We start from the raw sequence: 20,609 nt of genomic DNA on the forward strand, positions 1-20,609 counted from the left end.
TAAAATTATAATTGCAATTTTATATACCGACTTTGATAAATTCTAATAACAGTGCAAGAATCAACAGGTGCAATAATAATACACCTACACAGGTGTGAAGTACGCTAGTGTGCGTAGTCGCCGCTACCATGGAAACGGAAAAGTCATAAACAAAAGCCGGAAAATTGTAAATTGCAGAATGTTCACTACCGCAACATAAAAATAAAGCCAATAATGTCATTTGAGAAAATACTTTATAAATATGAAGAACCGCACGGGATCGGAGATGTATACTTCATTTGGCAGAAGGCTTTATTGGCCACAACTGGAACAGATGGCTCCGTGGCCTTGTACAATCGGCAGGGACAATTGCTGCAGCGCATCATACTCTCAGGGTAAGCTAGAATCAGTTCTTAGATTATGAACAGTAATAAATCGTCTCCTCCAGTCTATGTTCGGGATTCGCTTGGGATCAAGAGGGCGATTTACTGGGCATCATCACCAGTGGTTCCCCAAATATAACTTTGTGGGACTACGATACCCAGGAGAAGATCAGTGTGGAGACGGGGCTTCGAGACCCGCTCACCTGCATTCTCTGGTCTAAGCAGCAGCAATTACTTGCAGTGGGAACGGGAAGAGGCAATCTGGCCATCTACAACCATCGCAGTGGAAAGCGATCAACTCCGGTACTGGGCAAGCACAGTAAGCGAATAACCTGCGGCGCCTGGTCTGCTCAGAATCTATTGGCCCTTGGTTCGGAGGACAAGAGTTTCTCGCTGAGCAACGAGGATGGGGACACTGTACGCGTGGTCCAACTAAGGGACGCACCAACCGACATGTATTTCGCCGAAATGGCCAATGACGAACGAATTGCAGGGGACAATGCCATCAGCATGATCATCGGAAAGCGCACACTGTTCCTTTACTATCTGCCTGAGCCGGAGAATCCAACAGAGCTGGGCTTCCAAAGTCGCTACGGGTCGTTGATGCAGCACAAGTGGTTCGGCGATGGTTACATCCTGCTGGGTTTCTCCAACGGACATGTGGTTGCTATCTCCACGCATCCAAAGGACGTCGGCCAGGAGCTGTGGCAGGTGAAAAACCATAAAGACACGTTAACCGGCTTGGCCTACTGCCCCACATTAGACATTGTGGCGTCCTGCGGTGATGACAGGTAGGATGTTAATTCCCAAGAAACTTTAAACTTGTAAAGATAAAATGATGAAATTAATTTTTTCATTTTTTAAGCAGCATCAAGATTCACTCAATCACGAATCTCCAAGAAACGGAGCGAATCATTACTGTTCCCGATCATGCTGGTGTTCAGATGATCGACTGGTCACCTGATGGGCAACTTCTAGCTGTTACCACTAACCATGGTACTGTGTACATCTATGTAACCAAGTTGCCACATCTGTTTGCGGTGTCAGCGCCCAGAATTGTCCTATTGAGTAGCCTCGCCGAAGTGTCTATCTATGTCTATGCACCTGACAAGACAAAGTCGCTGCCATTCCGCTTACCCCTGGAGGGAGAGCCCACCTTCATGGCCGTGGGTCCCTATAACTTTGCCGCAGGAATTGATAAGCATGTGTGGTTCTATGATCTCGGAAAGAGTTTGGGCGAAGAGCCCCGTCCACTAAGCGAACGAGACTTTCCGCGCAACGTGGAGAGTATGAGGTTGAATGCGGATTACTGTGCAGCCCTCTGTCCGCCGCAGCTTATCCTTCAGGCCATAGTTGCCGACAATGCCAACTGCAAGGACAAATTGCAGGCAGTGTTTCCCACCGCATTACCCAATATGCCTAGTGATGCGGTGATCACATGCTTTACCCTTAGTCAGGAGCTTCTTATATTTGCAACAGATGTAAGTTCCTCATATCAATCCGATTGTTTTTAATCATTGATATCTCTTTGATTTCCTACTTACAGATAGGTCACCTGGTATTCTATTCGTTGGAAAAATGGGAAAGCTGCACCATCTACAGACATAGTATGGGCATCCGCCAGCTCTTCATGGATATTGAAGGCACCAAGGTTATTTTTATAGACGATCATTCCCAGGGTTATGTATTTTTGCCCGTTGTGGAGGAAGCCTTGCTCATTCCGGACATTCCCAAAGAGTGCCTCGGCTGTTTGTGGGACCTCACGCATCCTAACATTTTCATTAGCTACGATTCGAGGATAGTGAATACACATGCCTTTGTTCGGCACTCTGTGCAAGGGACACACACCTTGAAAGTGGGTGAAACTAAACTAAATCCAGGTCAATTTCCTTTATTGCTATGTGGTGGGGAGATGGCCCTGCATGTAGATGGTGGCCAGTATGCCACGCAGTCCCTCACTACCCACGTCGTTAATCCAAGCAACAGCCAAACAGCGAATCTTCAAGTGCTTCTGCGGCTTAGAAACTACGATGAGGCGTATAAGCTGTGCAAGCAAATGAATCAGAGTAGCGCCTGGCGTGAGTTTGGGGAGCAGGCCATTGCTGATCTGGAGCCAGATATAGGTAAGATTAATGCTTCACTTTCCTTCAGTTCCATTTTCCATTGAATACCCAATTTGTTACCAGCCATTCGAGCCTACCGTCAGTTGGGTGATGCTGCTCTGGTGAATGCTTTGGGAGAACTGCGGTACATCGAGGATTTGGACATGCTTATTGGCTGCTGTTGTACGCTTTTAGCCCAGTACGACCAAGCCAAGGAGCAGATGTTAAAGGGAGTTTACACCAGAGCAGCTCTAGATCTCTGTCGAGATCTTCTCCAATGGGATCAAGCACTTCTTCTGGCCCACAAAAATGATCCTCAAGAGGTTCCCTATATAGCCAGGGAGTACGCCCAGCAATTGGAATTCACGTAAAGCATCCAATCTTGTATTTTGATTGCAAATTTAAATGTTTTCTGTTTTTTTTGCAGTGGAAACTATACTGATGCTCTATATCACTACGAGAAGGGTTACAAGGAGGATTTAATCAACAGCAAGGAGACTGATACTACTGCTCTCATAGAGAGTTCACCCGAGTACGAGGAGCATGTGCGTCTCTGCAAAATGGGTATTGCCAGAACCTCAATCAGAGCAGGAGACTTTAGACGTGGGGTAATCTATAAATTTTTTATTTTAAGTTTATTAAAAATTCAATTATATGTGCCATATTGTATTAGATTCAATATGCAGTGGAGCTGGAAGATCAGCAGCTACTGTTTGACTGCGCGGAGCTTTTGGCCACCGTGGGACATCTTACAGAGGCAGCTGGATTGTATGAACGTGGTGGTTTCTATGATGAGGCCTGTGGTCACTACATTGCTCTAAAGATGTGGAACAAGGCCAATAATGTCCTACCAAAGGTGAAAAGCACCAAACTTCATGCAGCTTATGCTAAGGCTAAAGAGAACGATGGACATTTTGAGGAGGCAATAAGGAGTTATCGTATTGCCGGTGATTTGGATGCTTGTGTTAGAATCTACTTGGACCACTTGTGTGACCCTCATGCAGCCTCTGAAATCGTTTTGGAGTCGCGTTCAATGGATTCGGCCAAGCTGCTGGCCAAGTTCTACCAGAAAATAGGAGATGTAGAACAAGCACTCCAGTTTCTTGTTATCTGCGGCTGCGTGGAGGAAGCATTTGCCCTCGCTCAGCGTCATAACAAATTGAGACGTCATGGAGAGCTCCTAGAGCGATATGAGAATGCTAAATCATCCGATTATCTAGCTCTGGCACATTATTTCGAGGGTGAGAAGTACACTCTACTGGCCGGAAAATATTACTTCTTAGCCAGGGAATTTACTAAGGCCTTGAGATTTCTGCTTAAGGCTTCGGCTTTTAACAATGAGGAGCAGGTCTCTTTGTCGCTGGCTATCGATTGTGTGGCCACCTCGAACAATGAGCAGTTGGCCTCCCAGCTCATTGAATTTCTTTTGGGAGAAGTGGATGGAGTACCCAAGGATCCACGTTATCTATTTCGTTTATACATGGCAAGGAAGCACTACAAGGATGCAGCCAAGACAGCGGTGATTATTGCAAATCAGGAACAACTCGCTGGTAACTACAAGTCAGCAAGGGATCTGCTGTACTCCATGTATCAGGAACTGCGGCGGAATAATCTTTCAGTGACGGCTGAGATGAGGCACCAGTTTATTTTACTACATCGCTATACATTAGTGCGAATTCATGTAAAACTGGGAAACCACTTGCTGGCCGCAAAGCTTCTGGTTCAAGTGGCCGCCTGTATATCTCAATTTCCAGAGCGTAAGAATGTTGTTATATGTTTTGTGTGTATGATCATTTTATAATTTTACAGATATCATTCCCATTCTCACCTCTACGGTGATTGAGTGTCATCGAGCAGGGCTCAAAAAGTCGGCATTTACCTATGCCTCCACTCTGATGCGTCCGGATTATCGGAATCAACTGGACTCCCGATATGCAAAGAAAATCGAGTCCATTGTGCGCAAAGCTCCCAAGGGCATTAAGCAGTTGCGGGATGAGATCGACGACGAGACCATGGAGTGTCCCATCTGTGACTCGAACCTTGCCAACATGGAGGTTACTTGCTATAGCTGCAAGACCACACTACCCATCTGCATAGCCACTGGGCAGCACATTATAAAACAGCTTATGACCTCCTGTCCACAATGCGATTTTCTTTGCTTCCGAGCTGAGATGGAGAAGTAAGTTCTATCCTGAAGAGTAACAACTTTAAACCTTATTATTATTAAACCTTACTTTCAGCATTCTGTCGGAAAATGGAGAGTGTCCTATGTGCGGTGAGAACGTGGCTCCGGAGCAGCTTCTGGATGTTGAGGACATAAGACCTTACATTTTGGCAGCCTCTTAAGATCGAATCATTTAAGGACTGACGCAAACAAATAGACTGCACATCATATCACAAGACCAAATAATAGTTATTTATAAGTTGCAAAACACAAAATACACGAAATATCACCGAAAACTATTGCTTTTGTGGATTATTGATTCTAACAATGGATAGTTAAGAACACATTAACAAACACGCACTTTAATTCTGTAAAATGGTTATAACAGATTATAGAAAATAGATTTTGAAAAGTTACGACTTCAGCTCAACAAAACATTCCGATTTTTCTTTTTGAATTTTGAAAAAGTATTTATACCTTTATACCATGGTTTGTGGTATTTTCTTTTAGTATTTTTCTCTAAGCTCCACGAAACGCTTTAGTGCTTTTTTTGATTACTGCTACTAAGGTTTTTGTTAGTCACTTTCTCAATCAATATATCAGCATAACACCCGGTTTTTCTGGATAACTTTACAAATCAAATACTTCAAAATTCTTTAAATACTCCCCAAGAAACACAAGATGTCGCTTATAATTGAACCGGGCAAATCGGATTTTATCAAGGCAAATGTGTCCAATTCCCATAACGATGCAGTCGCCTTCGAGGTGAAGTTCGCCAAAGATCTAACAGTTGCTCAGCTCAAGGTGAGTCTTTCAGGGGATTGGTGAGTTGTATATAACCTGTGACCTGTACTGATACTTACATTTTCCCATCAGAGCAAACTGGAGATATTGACGGGAGGATGTGCGAGCACGATGAAGGTGCAGGTCTTCAAGGGAGACACCTGCTTATCCACGCTGGACAACAACAATGCCCAACTGGGTTACTATGCCAACTGTGATGGTCTCCGGCTGCATGTAATCGATACCTTTGCTACTTTTTCGTTTGACAATGCTCCCGTTGAGAAATTCGAATTGACCAAGGATCAGTACGACCAGAGAACCGATTCCTTGCGCAACTACCTTAAGCAGAATCGCATGGGCAAGTACAACGAGGAGGAGATGCAGCAGCTGGAGGAGAAGAGGCGCATTCAGGCAGAGGAGGTTCAAAAACGAGCGGAGCTGTGCGTTCTGGGTGGCAGATGCGAGGTAAAGTGTCTTTCATATTTTCAGATGTTTTAGTAGAACATTTCATTTCCTTTCAGGTCACAGTACCAGGTAATCCAACACGTCGTGGAACGGTCAGATATAATGGTCAGCTAGAAGGGAAAAGTGGATATTTCATAGGCGTTGAATACGATGAGCCATTGGGCAAAAACAACGGAAGGTAACAGCTTTCATTGAGCAATTACTTTATGAATAATTAATTACTTTACTTCTCATTATTTCTCATTTCAGTTTCGGTGGAAAGGCCTACTTTACCTGTGCGCCAAACTACGGCGGCTTTGTGTCGCCATTATCCGTCACGGTTGGCGATTTTCCGCCAGAAGACTTTAACATGGATGACGAACTTTGAGAATATTGGGCACACCCACAGGTCACAACATCTCGCATCGCACATGCCACTTTAACCAGAAGACTTACAAACCACTTACATTATTTGTACGCAGGAAAACACAACACTAATTATAGTTATGCCATTTTGTATTTATTAATTAAAACATCTATGTATGTATGTATATCAGATATTCTTACAACATGATTATTCGTAAATTCTATAATCGGCTTTATCATAATTCTGATTTAATGGTGTTCTCAATAATTTCGCTTTGTTTTACATTAACTCAACCGTTTGTAAATCAAAATAAATACAAGAAATAAGAGTACAACTAGCATAGTGTGCAATGTGGATCTGGGTGCGTGAATTTATATTACTGACCTCAGATTGCTGTCAACAAAAAACATAGAATAGGTGAAATTTTAGCAATGCTTACAAAGATATATGTCTCTTTTTTTTGGGAAGGGAGTCCGGCACACTACTAAGGATATCTCTCGGCATATATGTAATAAGCTGATTCCTTTATATATTTATGCATGTATTATATACTTATGTGTGGTTTATGCGCGTTCTTGCCTAGTCCTAGTAATTATTAATAAGTTTCAATTAGCTGTCATTTAACAACAAATATATAAAACGATGCATGCTTTTCTCGAAAGTTAAGAATTACAGAAATGCGTCACAATCATGATGAAGACAACTTGATGTGCAACTATGTATATGTTTTGGTATATATAGACTGTTTTTTGAGCCTCCACAACTTAGATAAATGGTCGTCTTTTTTCCTACATCTCACTTGAGATCGCTCCTCCTAAAAATCCCATTTACTTTCGATTTCGTAACACACATTAAGGTCTGCTTCAGAGACATTCAACAATTTCTTGTAGAATGGCCCCAAAAAGCCACTGGCTCGTCTTTTTCTGGGGGGTAAGTGAACTTAATGGAAACTATGTAACAATTGGCCATAATTGCATCGCAATGTTACATGTTTCGGAGTGGTGTTGTTTTGTTAGTAAACTTGTAGCCTTAACAGTAATATACATACATTTTTTTCTCTGTCTGTTCTAAGAACTGTTCAAATTGAAGCAAAACAACAAAAAATGTCAGGTATAAGTACCAACTACGTATTCGAGCACGGGCCTAGTAATTACAATAGATGGTATTGGGTTTGGAGTTGGGCACATTTTCAGTATAGTAGAGTAAGACATTTGGCTATCCGACTTGTGATGCGATCATTGATATATATTATGAATTAATCTCGCCTCAAAACTAACGTTATATGCTGTCACATACGACATTCTTGAAAGCATGTCTTTAAAAAAGAAACAACCCGAGTCGGATATCTATGAAATTGTGTTCTTTGATCGTTTGTTGGCCAAGCAAAATTGTTCGTTTACTGGAGATATCGACACATAAATGCAGTTTATAGAGCGTTGATTGGTTTCTTGTTAATAATTATTGTTATTGTTTTATTGAGTGGTGTTTCTGTTATCCTCATATATTCACTTGTGTTTCATCTTGCCTGCAGCTCGATGACCAATACTGCTGGCCCATTAACTAGGTTTCTATTAATTAACGTATGTAAACATGTGCGTATCTATGCGGGTGCTAATGCATGTCAGTGTGGATAGATAGAGGAGTTTGTCTGCTTGATTGTTATGAGTAGTTATATATATTCAATACGTTCGATATACGGAGAGATGCTAACATTAATTGTTTTTCTTGAGATTCCATCAGCGATTTGCCGCATTGCCTTCATAATTCACTCATTCAATAGATACAAACTGCCCCACAATTAAACGTATTGCCCATGCCACGACCTTGTTCCATTGCATTAGAGGGTTGTGGTGCGTAGCATGGCTACCTTGCCCTCCGGCTTGCTGCTTGGTTTCTCCTTATCCGTGGCCGCCGCCACCTCTTTATCCTGCTCCTTATCCTTCTTTCCAGTCGCACCCTTTTTGTCCGCATCACTGTGCCTGCCGGCAGTAAGTTTACGTACAATTAGGCTCCCGGTGTGCTTGATATTCCGCTTCAATCGATTGCCCCCGCCCCCGCCACCACCGCCGCCGCCATCACCTTTGACTTTTTGTCCACCGACAGTGCCCTTGGCCTCACTGGTTTTTCCCTCAACGCCCTCAGCATCTTCTTCCATAATCGGATTTATGGGACAGAAGTCAGCGAAGAGAGGCACATCAACAGAGTGTCCTGGCTGTGTGTCAATCACCTGGAGATCTTCGACCTCCTCGCTGGACTGCAAGTTCTCCTTGGAACTGAAGGGTGAGTACATTTGAAATGCCGACAGCAACGAGTTGGATTTCTTCTGATCCTCGCTGCCACCGGTAGACAGCCGACTCTTCTTGCGTCGCTGAGAGCCCTGTTGGCTAGTCAACGAGCGACATAGAAGCGAGAGCTCCGACAGCCGGGAGGTGCTGTCGTTGCTGGGCCTCCGACAGTTGCCGGTGGATATGGTGTCGGATGGATCAGTGGGCCGCAAGGCGGCGGCGGCCGCATTCCCCTCGTTGTTCGTTTGGTTAAGTCACAGCCGGAGGTCAAAAGCAATGCGAGACGCAATGTTCTTGAAGCCAATGCTGGTGCCTGAAAATGAAATACGTATTTTAGTTAAACAATTTTTATTTAAAAGTAACCAGGAAACCTACCAGAAATTCGCTTAAAGCGCACACCATTAAGAGAGAGACGTGGCAGCTTGCACACCTCGATTTCCCATTGCACCAGTGAGTCAGTATTTGGGTCCCCATGCACGCACCAAAGAACAAATCTATTTAAGATAACAGATATATCATTTAAAATGTCTGTATATGTTAGTATTATTAGTACTAACTTCTCACGCTGCTCATAGTCGCAATTGTTCTGGTCAAGCACTTCCCTGATCTTTTGCATTATCGTTTCGGGCATCAAGGGCGAAGTGGTTTTCATGGACCATGTGAATCGTAAAACTCTTGGTTTCGCCCCTTCATCTGCGGTTGTGGGACTGAAAATATATAACCAATTTAAGAAATCGGAAGTCTCGCGGTCCACAGGCGTTTCAGTTACATTTATAAGTTATTCACTTATACTTTTAGAATCGTAGAGTTGAGTTGAGATCTTTTACTTTAAGAAACTTGGAAGTTATGCTCTCTATTATATTTTATGTATGCTGATGGCTTTTAAAAATTTAACTTAGTTTTCTTCATGCTGATATTCAAGAATCAGAAAAGAGTTTTAGTAGTCAGTTCGTAGGTCAGTTGTTTAAGAACATTTTAATATAATAACATTTCCCAGAAGATTTAACCAAACCTAGTGTATCGTGGATTAGCAAATGCAAATGGTTAATGAAATAAAATAGAAATGCATTGTGGGAATATTCTTTTGCTCACAAATGTTTCACATCATTTATTATGGATTTATTAAATTATCAATTGTTTTAATTATGCGTTATTTCTTTGAAACTTAATATGTATAGATAACTACTGATCGAGCCACTGAAGGCGCCCGATGATAACACGATCTATATATAATCAGCTGTACAAATAAAATGGTCACATGCACTAGTGGTAATACATTGTTATTCCTTGAATTTAAGTTTAATTTGTTTATATGTATCGCATTGTTTTGTTTTAGTGACTACGTGGTATGCTTAAATACTTATATATATATATATATACGCTGCACATCTGGCTTCTGGGTGATAATGAATTGCAAGATCGTTAGTTGGCTGGCTGGCTGCTTGGTTGGTTGGTTGGTTGGTTTGTTTGTTTGTTTGTTTGTTGGTTGTTTGTTTGTTTGATATCTGATTGTATGATCCACGGATACAATTTAATTCAAGCTCATATCGAAATACAAATACAGATCCATACATACATACACATACATATAAATACAAAGATCGCTAAATAAAATTCAAGATCATCGTTACAAAATTAGCAACTTCTTTTCTTTTGGTGTTTCATTGTGGTCACTATAAGATAATGATGTAGGCGAAAACACCACGCACTCTATATAGTTCGGTTTTAGATCGGTTTAGTTGAGTTAGGCTTAAGTTAATATACTTTTTGCAGTTTTATCTCACGTTCACTTGCTCAGTGATATTATTTATTGTTGTTTTTGTTTTTGTTTTTTTTGTTGTTTAATTATTAACTATAATTGCGATACGCATTTAACATAAATATATATGTAGTTTAGGTAGTACTCGTAGGTGTAATATTTAGTAGTTAATATAATCCATAATCGTGACAGTGACAGCAATAGTAGTCAGGATTCTCTCTGATTATTGCATTAAACATACGGTATCTTGCGTTTTAGTTTGTTTCGCTATCGGTTTCGTTTCGTTTTGTATAATTTTAAATTTATTTATTTTCTGTATTGCCTTTTTGCTGGTCGCTCGCTCCTCGCATCGTTTTACAAACAATGAAAACAAAGGGTTTCGTAATTTCTGTTTGTGGTTGCTTTACTTTTAATTATATATATATATATGTATATGTATCTTTAATTTATATAAATTTATATGTATAATTAGTTAATAATTGTAATAAAACATAGGCGTATTTTGTGAAATTTCAATTAACGCAACGGAACTCAACGTTGTCGGTGTTCATTTGAAGGGGTTCGAATCGAAACCGGGAATCGGAATTGAAATCGAATCGAAAGCGATATCGGATCGGCAACGGCAAACGGCTAATGGGAACAATATTTAAATCGTATCGTATCCCGATCCGATCCGAGCGATCCGATTGGATTCGACCATATCTGTGTCTGTATGTTCATATCTGAACCTCTCCGTCACGCGCGTTTACTCTAGGGGAATCGTTTGTTTCAGTTTCAGTTTCAGTTTCAGTTTTAGAACTATTAACAAGAAGTAGTTAATGCTTGTTTTGTTAATTACTGGTTTGGCCTAAAATTAAAGAAAAAATTTTAAACAAATTATTCACGGCTGGAAAAAATATTAATAATGGGTAAAACAAATACCAGAAATGAAACCAAAGAAGACAGATAAGAATAAAACGGAATAAATGGTAAGTTTCATTTTTCATGTTTCTTCATAGAAAAAGAACAAAGAAAAGTAAACGCAATTGTTCTTCAACTGATAAGTAAATGGTAAACATTTCACATTTTTTTCTTTTTTTTTAAATTGTCAAAGAGCTTATTATTGTAAATAATTGAATCATGTATTTAATAAATGAAAGAAAAAGACAAGAACAAAAGAGCCTTCCTAGCGTGAGGTGATATATAATGGAAGTACATAGTTGTACAAAGCAAACGTGGATATACAGGATTAGAAAAACTACAATAATATTTATATATATGTTTTCTTTTTTGTTTTTGGGTTTTTTTTGGTTTTTTGGTTTTTAAAAAATCAATTGAGAATAAAACAAACTAAAGGTGTGACGGAGATTTTGAGAGCGTAGAGAGGAAGCGACAGACATTAAGACCCTTTGGTTGCAAGGCCAATCAGATTATGGATTCAGTTCCGTATACTTCGTATATAACTTGTATTTTGCACGTTGTCACCATATGCTTGTATGTATAGTTTTGTATTTGTTTTGCACCTGAATCATAGGCGGATTTTGAATTCGAATTTGAATATTTGCAATCGATGTACTTGGTGGTTTGAGTTCCGTATTATTTCGTTTATTGTAAAACTGATCAATCGATACGATAGATAGTCAGGCATGATAAATCGAGACATTGATGGACACTGACACTTTAATATTGTATAGTTTGGTATACATCCCGACCGAATAGCCAGTCATTCGCTGTTACTAGGGCTGAGCCACATTCAAAATATATTTTACACAATGTACATATGTAAGTAGTAGTTGTAGTAGTAGTAGTATGATTGGTTGGTACGTAACGTATGCTAACTAAATATGGATAGGAATACAAATGTTTTAGCAATGCATTGCGAGCGTCTAAACTAATTGACCGAACTAGCATATGCACCCCACTGTCTCTCACTGATCCACCGAACCACCCAACGGAACCACTAAAACTTAGGGGTATAGTGAGTGCATCGGACCGGATGTGGTGCATATGCGAGTTCGAGTTCGTTCTTAAGCAAAAGTCCTGAGTGTGTAGTACGTTAAATGTGTGTTAGGTGTTCGTGGTTGGTATATACATAGAGTGTACATACTTTCCTTCTGAAAGTCTTTCAGTTCAACAAATAGTTAAAAAAGAAACAAAAAAAAAAACGAAAAACACAAAAGGAAATTCCATATACAAAAAACATGTGCATATCATTAGTGGAAGATAATCATTCAATAATTTCATATTTATGAACTGGAGCTGGAGCTGGAGTTCGAAGTAAAACAAAAGGATAACCAATATTAAAAAACTAATGCCCATAACACTTATTATCCATCATGCAATCGAATGCAAGTGCTGGTTGTCGTTTTATAATCTGAATTGGGTTATTAGTAAAATCATTAGATCCTAGAACGGTCGGAAAACTTGAGCATTTGCATAGCAGTTATGTCGGTTAGTTGGGGGAGCTGTTTGGGTATTGCTGTCTATATATTTATATTGGAAACTTAATCACCTGCCTGCCTGCCTCTTTCTCTCTCTCTCATTACCTCTCTTCTCTCACTTAATTTTAATAATTTTTAACAGAGTGCAGTCAAGTTTTTTTTTAACAATCGTGATACTGGTGAGAGGGTGATTACATGAAAACAACACAAAAATCGCACTCAAAACTGGTGCATAAATGTTAAAACTCTCTCAATGTACATTTAATTAAAACATTTCAGTGCATTATGTGAAATTTAGAAATTACAGAAAGTAGTTGTCTGTTTTTAATGTCCTATTTTCTATAATTTTCCCAACTAAAAAGCTATGATCTCTTTTCTGCTGGTGTCTGTATCATGATCTCCGAAAATCCTTTTCGCCTGTCCTTCCTCAGAGAGTTAAGCTCAAAAATATAGTTTACTCTAAAGCCTATTTAAAGATTTTACAATTTGAGAATTCTGCATATCCAACGGGTGTTTTAAACAAGACGTTTTTTTTTTTAGTTATGTGCATCGATATGGGCATGGCTTTGCAATGCGTTTTGTAGCAGTAACTTTGGGCTGGCTTCAGTGACTTTTTTACGGACATTCTGCAGACAACTGTTTGCAGAACAAACTCCGGTACAAAACATAAACATGAGCATACACACATGGATGTTTCATATGTGCGGCAGATATGCAATTAAATGAAACAATAATATGAAACATAAAATGATAAACGAGAGAAATCAAACAAACGAGATATAAATTAAAAAAAAAAAAATGAAATCAACTATTAAACAAAATGATGTGAGAAAGTAAAGTAACATAAACGTAAAAATAAATGTAAATCGAATTGCAGTTTGCATTTGCTTTTCTTGTAATATTCCATTAACTGAAGAAATGAATTTTGGCTATATGTGATATATTTGGTGAAAGCACTACTTACCGTTTGCTAAAACGTGAGGAGAGTTTGGAGAAGAAGCTCATGCGACCCGGATGGGAGGAGTCGCCGGAGGCACCGCTGGTGCCCGAGTATTCCAACGCTGTGTTGTTTCGTGCTCTGGTTTGACCTAGGGATTGCAATGATTACATAGTTAGATTCTTATCGTTTACGCACTCGATTGGTGTGTACACAAACACATTCTAAAAACTAACTGATTCCTTTTTACTTTCATTTTTTTATTTTTGTTTTAAACTAAAGTACATACAGTCTAAAATACTTCAGAGTACGTACAGACGGCTGCATTGTCAGGCCCAAAGTGCAACGTGATATATACTAACTAAAAAGATAACTTCTATTAGTAAAATTTAATATTTGACAACTACTTGAACTCAGTCGTAAGATCTTTACAGTAAATTATACAGATTCAAGATGTCACCATGGGATAATATGACTATCACAGCTAACATTTAATTCAATTTCTTACTTTAAACTTTGTAACATTTGTAAACGCAAACATACAAACTCCCGATTGCTATATAATCAAATATGATAACACCTACTATAATCACATTGCACTTTGTCCAATAGGCAGAAACATTTTGCAGTTAACGTTATTTTTAGTAGAATCGCGATAGCTGAATGTAGACAGACAAATGTCATTTCTCTACCGTTGAGTAATTTAGGTCGCTATGAATAGTTTTCCATCCGTATTTCCAAGCACACAAAGATATATATACAGGTGGGTTGGGTGGTTGGCAAGGTAACTGGGTTTGATTCAATGTATAAAAGGCAAACGTACTAGTATTACGAATCCACTTAGACAAACGTGCAGAGGGGTGCATAATAAGATCGCGGAAATCATAAGCGATGCGATGTATAAGAACATAAAGTAACATTCATATTAATGGATCGATCGAGTTGATTATATATAGCAGCTTGTTGCTTGATAAAATCAAAATCAAAACAATAATAATAATAGAGGCGCGATTGGTATGCAACATGAATGGAAAAGAGGTGCAGTGCGGGATTGCTATATCGGATGCAGAATGAAAACAGTTTCAGTTTCAAAAATAATATATTTATAAATAAACAACACTCGATTTACGCGTTTAACATCTATGAATGAGTAGTTTAGCCTAGTTCGGGCTTATTTTTAAAAAATATTTATTTTTTTTTGTTTGGGTTTTAGTAGAAGGAGGTGTGGATAAAATTAAATTATTATTATTAAAACTAATAAAAATAAGTGAACAGAAAACTCACCAGAGTGAAAGGTTGAACGTGATGGAACATTCCTTGGAAAGTGTCTGCTTGATTTAACAGCCGATGCCATTCTAAGTCGATCGAACAGACTATATATGTACAAGTACGATACATATATGGTACACACATAGGTATGAATGGAAATCAAATCAGTATCGAATCAGTTCGTCGGAGAGTACATTCAAATCCAATGAATCGCATTTCGGGAAACGAATATGATTTTATCAGTATAAAATTGTTTTTTTTTTTTTTTGTTTGTTTTTCCATTAAATATTTGTTGATTGTTTTTTTTTAGTGTAATCGTTTGTTCAAGAGTTTGTAACATGTTATGATCGTTCGTTTTATGTATGAAAGATAATGTTGTTTTTAGGTGAATGGAATGAGTAATAGAAACGTTGGGTCATCATCATCAAATCGAATCAAATTGATTAGAATCGATTGGTTTTTGGAGATTCAAAGAGTTACCCATGTTGCGTCATTGGCCAATTGTTGGATTTCGTATTCATGTTCGTAATTGTTTGTTTTGTTTGGAGATCGGTTAGGGTTGGTTTTATGTAGGATGGCGGCAGGCGGTGTAGATGGTCAGAGCAGCGAGAATCAAGCATTTCGTTTGATTGATGTGACAAATTGATGACGTTTAACCAAGGGTTTATGGTTTTGTATATATTGTTTAATCGATCACGTCGCAGACATAAACAAAATGAAAAGAAAAAAATAAAAATAGATCATGTAAATTTTCTTAAGAAGAGACAAGCACTTAAAAATACGTTTCTTAGAAATAAAATCGTATACGACAAAAAAAAAACTTTCGACTGTTTCGTTGGTTTTATGGACATGAACATATGCAAGAATGTTTGAGTATATTATTGGAAAGCTCGGCAAACAAGAAGGTCGGATTCTCCAAACTACATGAAAGCGTTTTTATTATATGTTTTATTTTTTGGATGGAACATGCGTTCGACTGGCTATCAAAAGAGTTCATATACTTTCAGATCCAGAACCAAGTCTCAACTGGATCGTTATCATTAGTACAAACTAATATAAGCTTGTCTACAGCATTACGTCCTAATACCCGATATTCTTAACAAAGAATATGAGTTATATGGTTGAAGGAAATACGCATGTAGTAGTTGTTAAACGGTTAGATACATGGAAGTCGTACATTGGAGAGCATATAGTAGTTATGTTCAGAGGTACAAAAGTTACAACAGCAGCACAATAACAAACTATATCAAACTGAGTTTATAAAATATTGGTAATTGGTAATTGGTAGGCAGTAGTAACATTAACAGTAAACGATAACACACAATAATGGAATAAAAATTCAATTATACTGGCGATGGAAGTAGAGTCAATAGAGTTGTTTTTTACTGACAGAGACAGACATGCATGAGGAAACAAACAAAATAATGAGTTCTTAGTTTAGAAACTTGGATTTCGATCGCCTAAAATTGGACTCTCCCAATGCGAATACGAAATAAAAAACTATTCACTTGATTTAGTATGAAAGTCCAGTACTTGACTTTAGCTTACTGGGACACCAAGCGGGCTTAGTTCGAGCAATAAAATATATGTCTTGGCATCGCCGACAATTGAATTTCGTATTTTTTTTTTTAAATGAATCACAAAAGTAGACCAACAAAATTAGAAAAATTAAACCAAACCGTACGCTAGTTTTACATACTTAAGCAATATAACTTGTTTATGGAAAGGGTCGTGTTCGTTTACGTTACTTTTTACCCAAAAAGATATTACATAAGAAATACATATAGACATCAAGTCGATGGAAATTATATAACAATGATTGCAAAAATATAATTTGCAATTATTGGTTATTATTTGACACGCCCACGACCCTTGGTTGAATGAAGCACAATAAATATCTCTTAACGTAAGATTGCATATTTTCACTCACCAAATTTGTTCGATTCGTTTGGTTCGATTCGAATCCAAATTGAATTCAAATATCAAACCATTCATTTTGGTTTTCAAATCGGATCGGTTTTGGTTGTCGATTCGGTTAGCAATATTTGTTGAATTGTTGGATTATAGTTCAGTTTTTTTTTTTTTTTTTGTTTCGGTTCAGTTTTTCAATTTGCATTACGAGTACGATCGAAAAGGTAGTTATAGTAGAGTAGTACAATAATTGAGCGAGCGTCGATAGGAGGACGAAGGAGGTTGTTGCAGTTTCAGATTCAGTTTCAGTTTCAGTTTCAGTTTCAGATTCAGATTCGTAGGTGGTGGTGGTGTTATTTTGTTGTTGCGGATATAGAACGCCACAAGGAATGGATGTACATATGTGGTAGTGTAGTAGTTATCAAAATTAGACATTTGGTTTGTAAACAGACAATGTTCAAAATTGTAAAAAACATGAAAAGATAAGAAATTTACATTATTCAATTGATCAAATTGGTTAGGTCGTTAAAATTACATTGGATAATTAGATAAATATACAAAACGAATAGAACGAAACTAGGAAAGGCCAACACTATTAACTAATAGAAGAGTGAACAGTAAACAAATTAAACAATAACACCTAATAAATACTTATAAATATTGAGATAAGAGATGTTAAATATCTAGCCTATAATGACCAACGCTGGGCTCCATTCGAGGTCAGACTTAGGGTAATTTAAATAACTTTAACCTAAGATTCTCGGGTATATCTAAAGCTGCGATAAAACCATATATATAGTGATTTCCCAAAGCCAAGTTTTTACATATCACGCACAGCACAAATACCTCTCTAAGTTAAATAACTCTCATTTACTTTGAGACACCCAATAGTCGTTAATTCTTTATATGGGAAAACTACAAATACTTAATTTAAATACATTTCATATAAATTTATGTTGTAAAAACTCAAGTAATGTCTTCTAAAACACCAAAGGATAGGGCTGAGCTTCAGAAGGAACATCTGTCATATATGTGGGTATTAAAGTGAATGGCTTTGTCTGGTTGTTTTTGGTTTTGTTGGTGGCGGGTCTACAGAGTTCGTCGATGATTAATGGAGATGATTCGGTGAAATGATTGTCAGAATGCACAATAATTCTCCCAAAACAAAAAGAATGCCAGCCAATTTGAAAATGATAAAGAAGAAACCAAAAGAAGTTGAATTTCAAATAATCCGTTAATTAAACTAACAAAATTTGGTTTGTTTGTTGCGTATTTTTTTTTTCTTTGTTAATTACACAAGTGTATACCTCGTTCCGAGCGGGTCATTAGAGACCGATACGCATCCATCGGCAGAGGGGCGAGGGCTCGAGACGGACGCGCTTTTGGTATGACCTTTCCCAGCGGGAGCTGCCGATCCGCTGCTGGTTATGTGCATGTTTCAAGTTTAGGCCGAAAAGTGGGTAGAATCGTAATCGTAAATATGACATTGTTTTGATTTTGTTTTGGTAAGAGTTTAGGTTTTTTGCATTTTAAGTTTAACCAAATAAAACAAAATGTTGAAATAAAAAAGGAAGTCATTTTTGAATGTGCCAACGGCACCGGCAACTAAAGAGAACTAAACTGTGCGTGACTATATACAATTTATATGTCGTTCGTATTCACGTGGAATCTTGAAACGATCTCCTCTCTACATCTCTGTATTGATGGGAGTGTAAGTAAGCTGCTGCTGCAGCTGCTGCGTTAACTAGATGCTTTCTAACCTCCAGATCGGATACAATTTGATCGGATCGTTGTTTTGCGTGCGAACCAAAGGCAAATAATATTATATAATTGCGGCAGGCTCCACAGCTACCGACTGACTAAACAACTAAATAAGCCTGCCGAACAGGGGGAATGTGATGCAAACAATAACCGGGTATTTCGTACAGCTGTTTAAGATTCAGACTAAAACTTATCGTCTCTAAACGATATTCTAACAAATGTAGCTCAACTCTCACGTACTTTGTCTCTGCAGGAATAACATTGGTTTTCTCCGTCGACGAAGTCTTTTCATACAGCGTGGTGGAGCGACGTGGAATGATGCCACTTGTGCCGCTGACCGTGCGATTGCCATTCGTCGGGTCGTACTTCGTTGCCGTTCGCGGCTTGGCGGGGCTAATCAATGCTATAAATTCAATAATAATATAATTAAATCATTGTTCTATATATTCAACTGTTTTAGCACTCACTAGTGTCTGCCGTAGTGAGCATCTTTTGGATGGCCGAAGCGGGTCTCTGATTTTGAGCGGCCAGTCGCGCTGTATTCTCCTTAATCGTAGCCGAGTCGATTGTGTTCTGACGTTTAAAGTTGCTGCCACTGTCAAATATGATTAATTAAAATACAAATTTAATATCATTATAGCTTAACTACTTACACTGATGCTCGATCCGCCGCTGATCCTGCAGCATTGTAATTATTGCTTGGATTTACCGCACCAACGGCTCCTGTGGCCGCCGCCACTGGTGCTGCCGCATTTGTAGGTCCAACACCTGTAATTAGATCAAATCATATGGGTAAAAATTTGTACTTTTTAAGACCAACAAATGCTTTGCATTATGTAAAAACAATCTTGGGCGAGACAAAGTTACATATGTATATGAATTTTTCAAATCTGCTTTTATAAAATATTTATAACTGCCCTAGGAAATGCATTTAAGTTTAAGTTTGGATTTTCTTAATTAACTAATCATTCTTTAATACAACTGCTTATTCTTATATCTGACAATTAATATGAATACATCACAATGCAATTGATTAGTTTCGATTAACTGGCATTCAAGTTGTTTTAGTAATTTTTGAAAAAGTTAGACTAATTTTACTCAGATTGTCTTTCATCGTAATGCCAGTTTAGTTTCTAAATCCTGAATGTCCGTCCAAGAATGTTTTAGTAGTTAATAATTTAAGTTAAACCGTTAGCCCCAAAGCGGGACTTACGCAAAGTTTCCGCACCAGACGAGGCTCGGCGACTTGGCTTCGTGCTGGACGCCGATATGCTCCTATGGACGCCTCTGTGCGTGGGACTCTGCACACCCGCACTGCCAGTATTACCCGCATCATTGCCCGAGATATTTCGCAGTGAAAGCGAGGAGCCAGATCGCGATCCGTCACTTTCCGGCTGCATGGGAAAAGAGACTCTTTTTAGTATCTATATGCCGCGCCGAGAAATCAAGGCAATCCGATAAACCAACTTACGTCTGTGCTCTTACGTCCCAGCAGCAAATACGTGGCAAAAACATCGTCGTAGCGCACCTGGGAGAGTGAAGCCTCGATCTCCGACCGATTGTAGCCCATCGCGACTAGAGCTTCTGAGCATCGCGATACGGAAATGACAAATAGTTTTGGTTGTAAGTAGGGGGTGATGTTTATGGACATTCAATGGACATTTTTAATACGATTAGATAGCGCATGCAAATTCATTACAGGTACATTATATATTTGGCTTAAAAATCGCCAATACTCGAACTGATATATATGGTTCAATTTGGAGTAGCCGGAATTGTGTGTTCTCTTGGCCTTCAACTTAACAATTGGCTTTAAGAACATTAGGTTTACAAAACTATATAAATATGTATGTATTTAGACCATGCAGCTAGCAAAATTATAGAATTATAGTAATATCATCGCCGTGACAGGACCCAAACCGGATGCAATCTTAGCTTTGTATTTAATGGAACGCGTCGACTTGAATTGAAAGAAATATACCTCTCACAGAACCCCATTTATTGCTCTTTTTTATGTGCACATACCAACAGCTATTTACATTGGC

The 20,609-nt window shown here is 38.5% G+C and overlaps 3 protein-coding genes across 24 annotated transcripts in view; 2 read left to right on the forward strand and 1 right to left on the reverse strand.

Moving 5' to 3' along the window:
• The first annotated feature begins 80 nt into the window (after positions 1-80).
• On the forward strand, positions 81-5,063 carry LOC108109289 (WD repeat-containing protein 19). 2 transcript variants are annotated; one of them, XM_017217782.2, is made up of 9 exons: positions 81-374; positions 428-1,153; positions 1,228-1,843; positions 1,909-2,485; positions 2,549-2,831; positions 2,892-3,072; positions 3,138-4,221; positions 4,274-4,643; positions 4,705-5,063. In XM_017217782.2, the coding sequence occupies exons 1-9, from the start codon at positions 214-216 to the stop codon at positions 4,808-4,810; spliced, it is 4,104 nt and encodes a 1,367-aa protein (XP_017073271.1). In that variant the 5' UTR covers positions 81-213; the 3' UTR covers positions 4,811-5,063. The 2 variants fall into 2 exon arrangements, with proteins under 2 accessions (XP_017073271.1, XP_017073272.1); XM_017217783.2 differs by having other exon boundaries at positions 82-374; positions 1,231-1,843.
• Positions 5,064-5,178: 115 nt separating this feature from the next.
• LOC108109033 (tubulin-folding cofactor B) lies at positions 5,179-6,553 on the forward strand. The gene is made up of 4 exons (XM_017217328.1): positions 5,179-5,432; positions 5,505-5,876; positions 5,933-6,054; positions 6,126-6,553. Exons 1-4 carry the CDS (start codon positions 5,310-5,312, stop codon positions 6,241-6,243), a joined length of 735 nt encoding a protein of 244 aa, XP_017072817.1. The 5' UTR covers positions 5,179-5,309; the 3' UTR covers positions 6,244-6,553.
• LOC108109029 (MAP/microtubule affinity-regulating kinase 3) overlaps positions 6,354-20,609 on the reverse strand; it is a 31,417-nt gene continuing 17,161 nt past the window's right edge. For 7 of the 21 annotated variants that reach the window (XM_017217306.2, XM_017217320.2, XM_017217319.1 and 4 more), the window contains 11 exons: positions 20,036-20,148; positions 19,778-19,958; positions 19,218-19,332; positions 19,032-19,159; positions 18,805-18,967; positions 18,111-18,224; positions 14,908-14,951; positions 13,651-13,774; positions 9,065-9,214; positions 8,883-9,001; positions 6,354-8,820 (listed from right to left, as the gene is read on the reverse strand). In XM_017217306.2, coding sequence (XP_017072795.1) covers positions 8,762-8,820; positions 8,883-9,001; positions 9,065-9,214; positions 13,651-13,774; positions 14,908-14,951; positions 18,111-18,224; positions 18,805-18,967; positions 19,032-19,159; positions 19,218-19,332; positions 19,778-19,958; positions 20,036-20,148 — 1,310 coding nt within the window. In that variant the 3' untranslated portion in view covers positions 6,354-8,761. Of the gene's footprint in view, positions 8,821-8,882; positions 9,002-9,064; positions 9,215-9,586; positions 11,114-13,650; positions 13,775-14,907; positions 14,997-18,110; positions 18,225-18,804; positions 18,968-19,031; positions 19,160-19,217; positions 19,333-19,777; positions 19,959-20,035; positions 20,149-20,609 lie in introns of those variants that run through there. The other 14 variants (XM_017217322.2, XM_041819838.1, XM_017217325.2 and 11 more) reach the window with 11 other exon arrangements.

This window comes from Drosophila eugracilis, unplaced genomic scaffold, assembly GCF_018153835.1.
Source record: "Drosophila eugracilis isolate 14026-0451.02 unplaced genomic scaffold, ASM1815383v1 contig_1765, whole genome shotgun sequence".
Classification (NCBI taxonomy): Eukaryota; Metazoa; Arthropoda; class Insecta; order Diptera; family Drosophilidae; genus Drosophila; species Drosophila eugracilis.

Excerpts from the sequence above, each read along its gene's own strand:
- LOC108109289 (XM_017217782.2), top strand. The coding sequence starts at position 214 with ATGTCATTTGAGAAAATACTTTATAAATATGAAGAACCGCACGGGATC. Across the intron at positions 375-427 it reads CAGCGCATCATACTCTCAGG|TCTATGTTCGGGATTCGCTT; the intron begins GTAAGCTAGAAT and ends CGTCTCCTCCAG. Across the intron at positions 4,222-4,273 it reads TATATCTCAATTTCCAGAGC|ATATCATTCCCATTCTCACC; the intron begins GTAAGAATGTTG and ends ATAATTTTACAG.
- LOC108109033 (XM_017217328.1), top strand. The coding sequence starts at position 5,310 with ATGTCGCTTATAATTGAACCGGGCAAATCGGATTTTATCAAGGCAAAT. Across the intron at positions 5,877-5,932 it reads TTCTGGGTGGCAGATGCGAG|GTCACAGTACCAGGTAATCC; the intron begins GTAAAGTGTCTT and ends ATTTCCTTTCAG. Across the intron at positions 6,055-6,125 it reads TTGGGCAAAAACAACGGAAG|TTTCGGTGGAAAGGCCTACT; the intron begins GTAACAGCTTTC and ends TTCTCATTTCAG.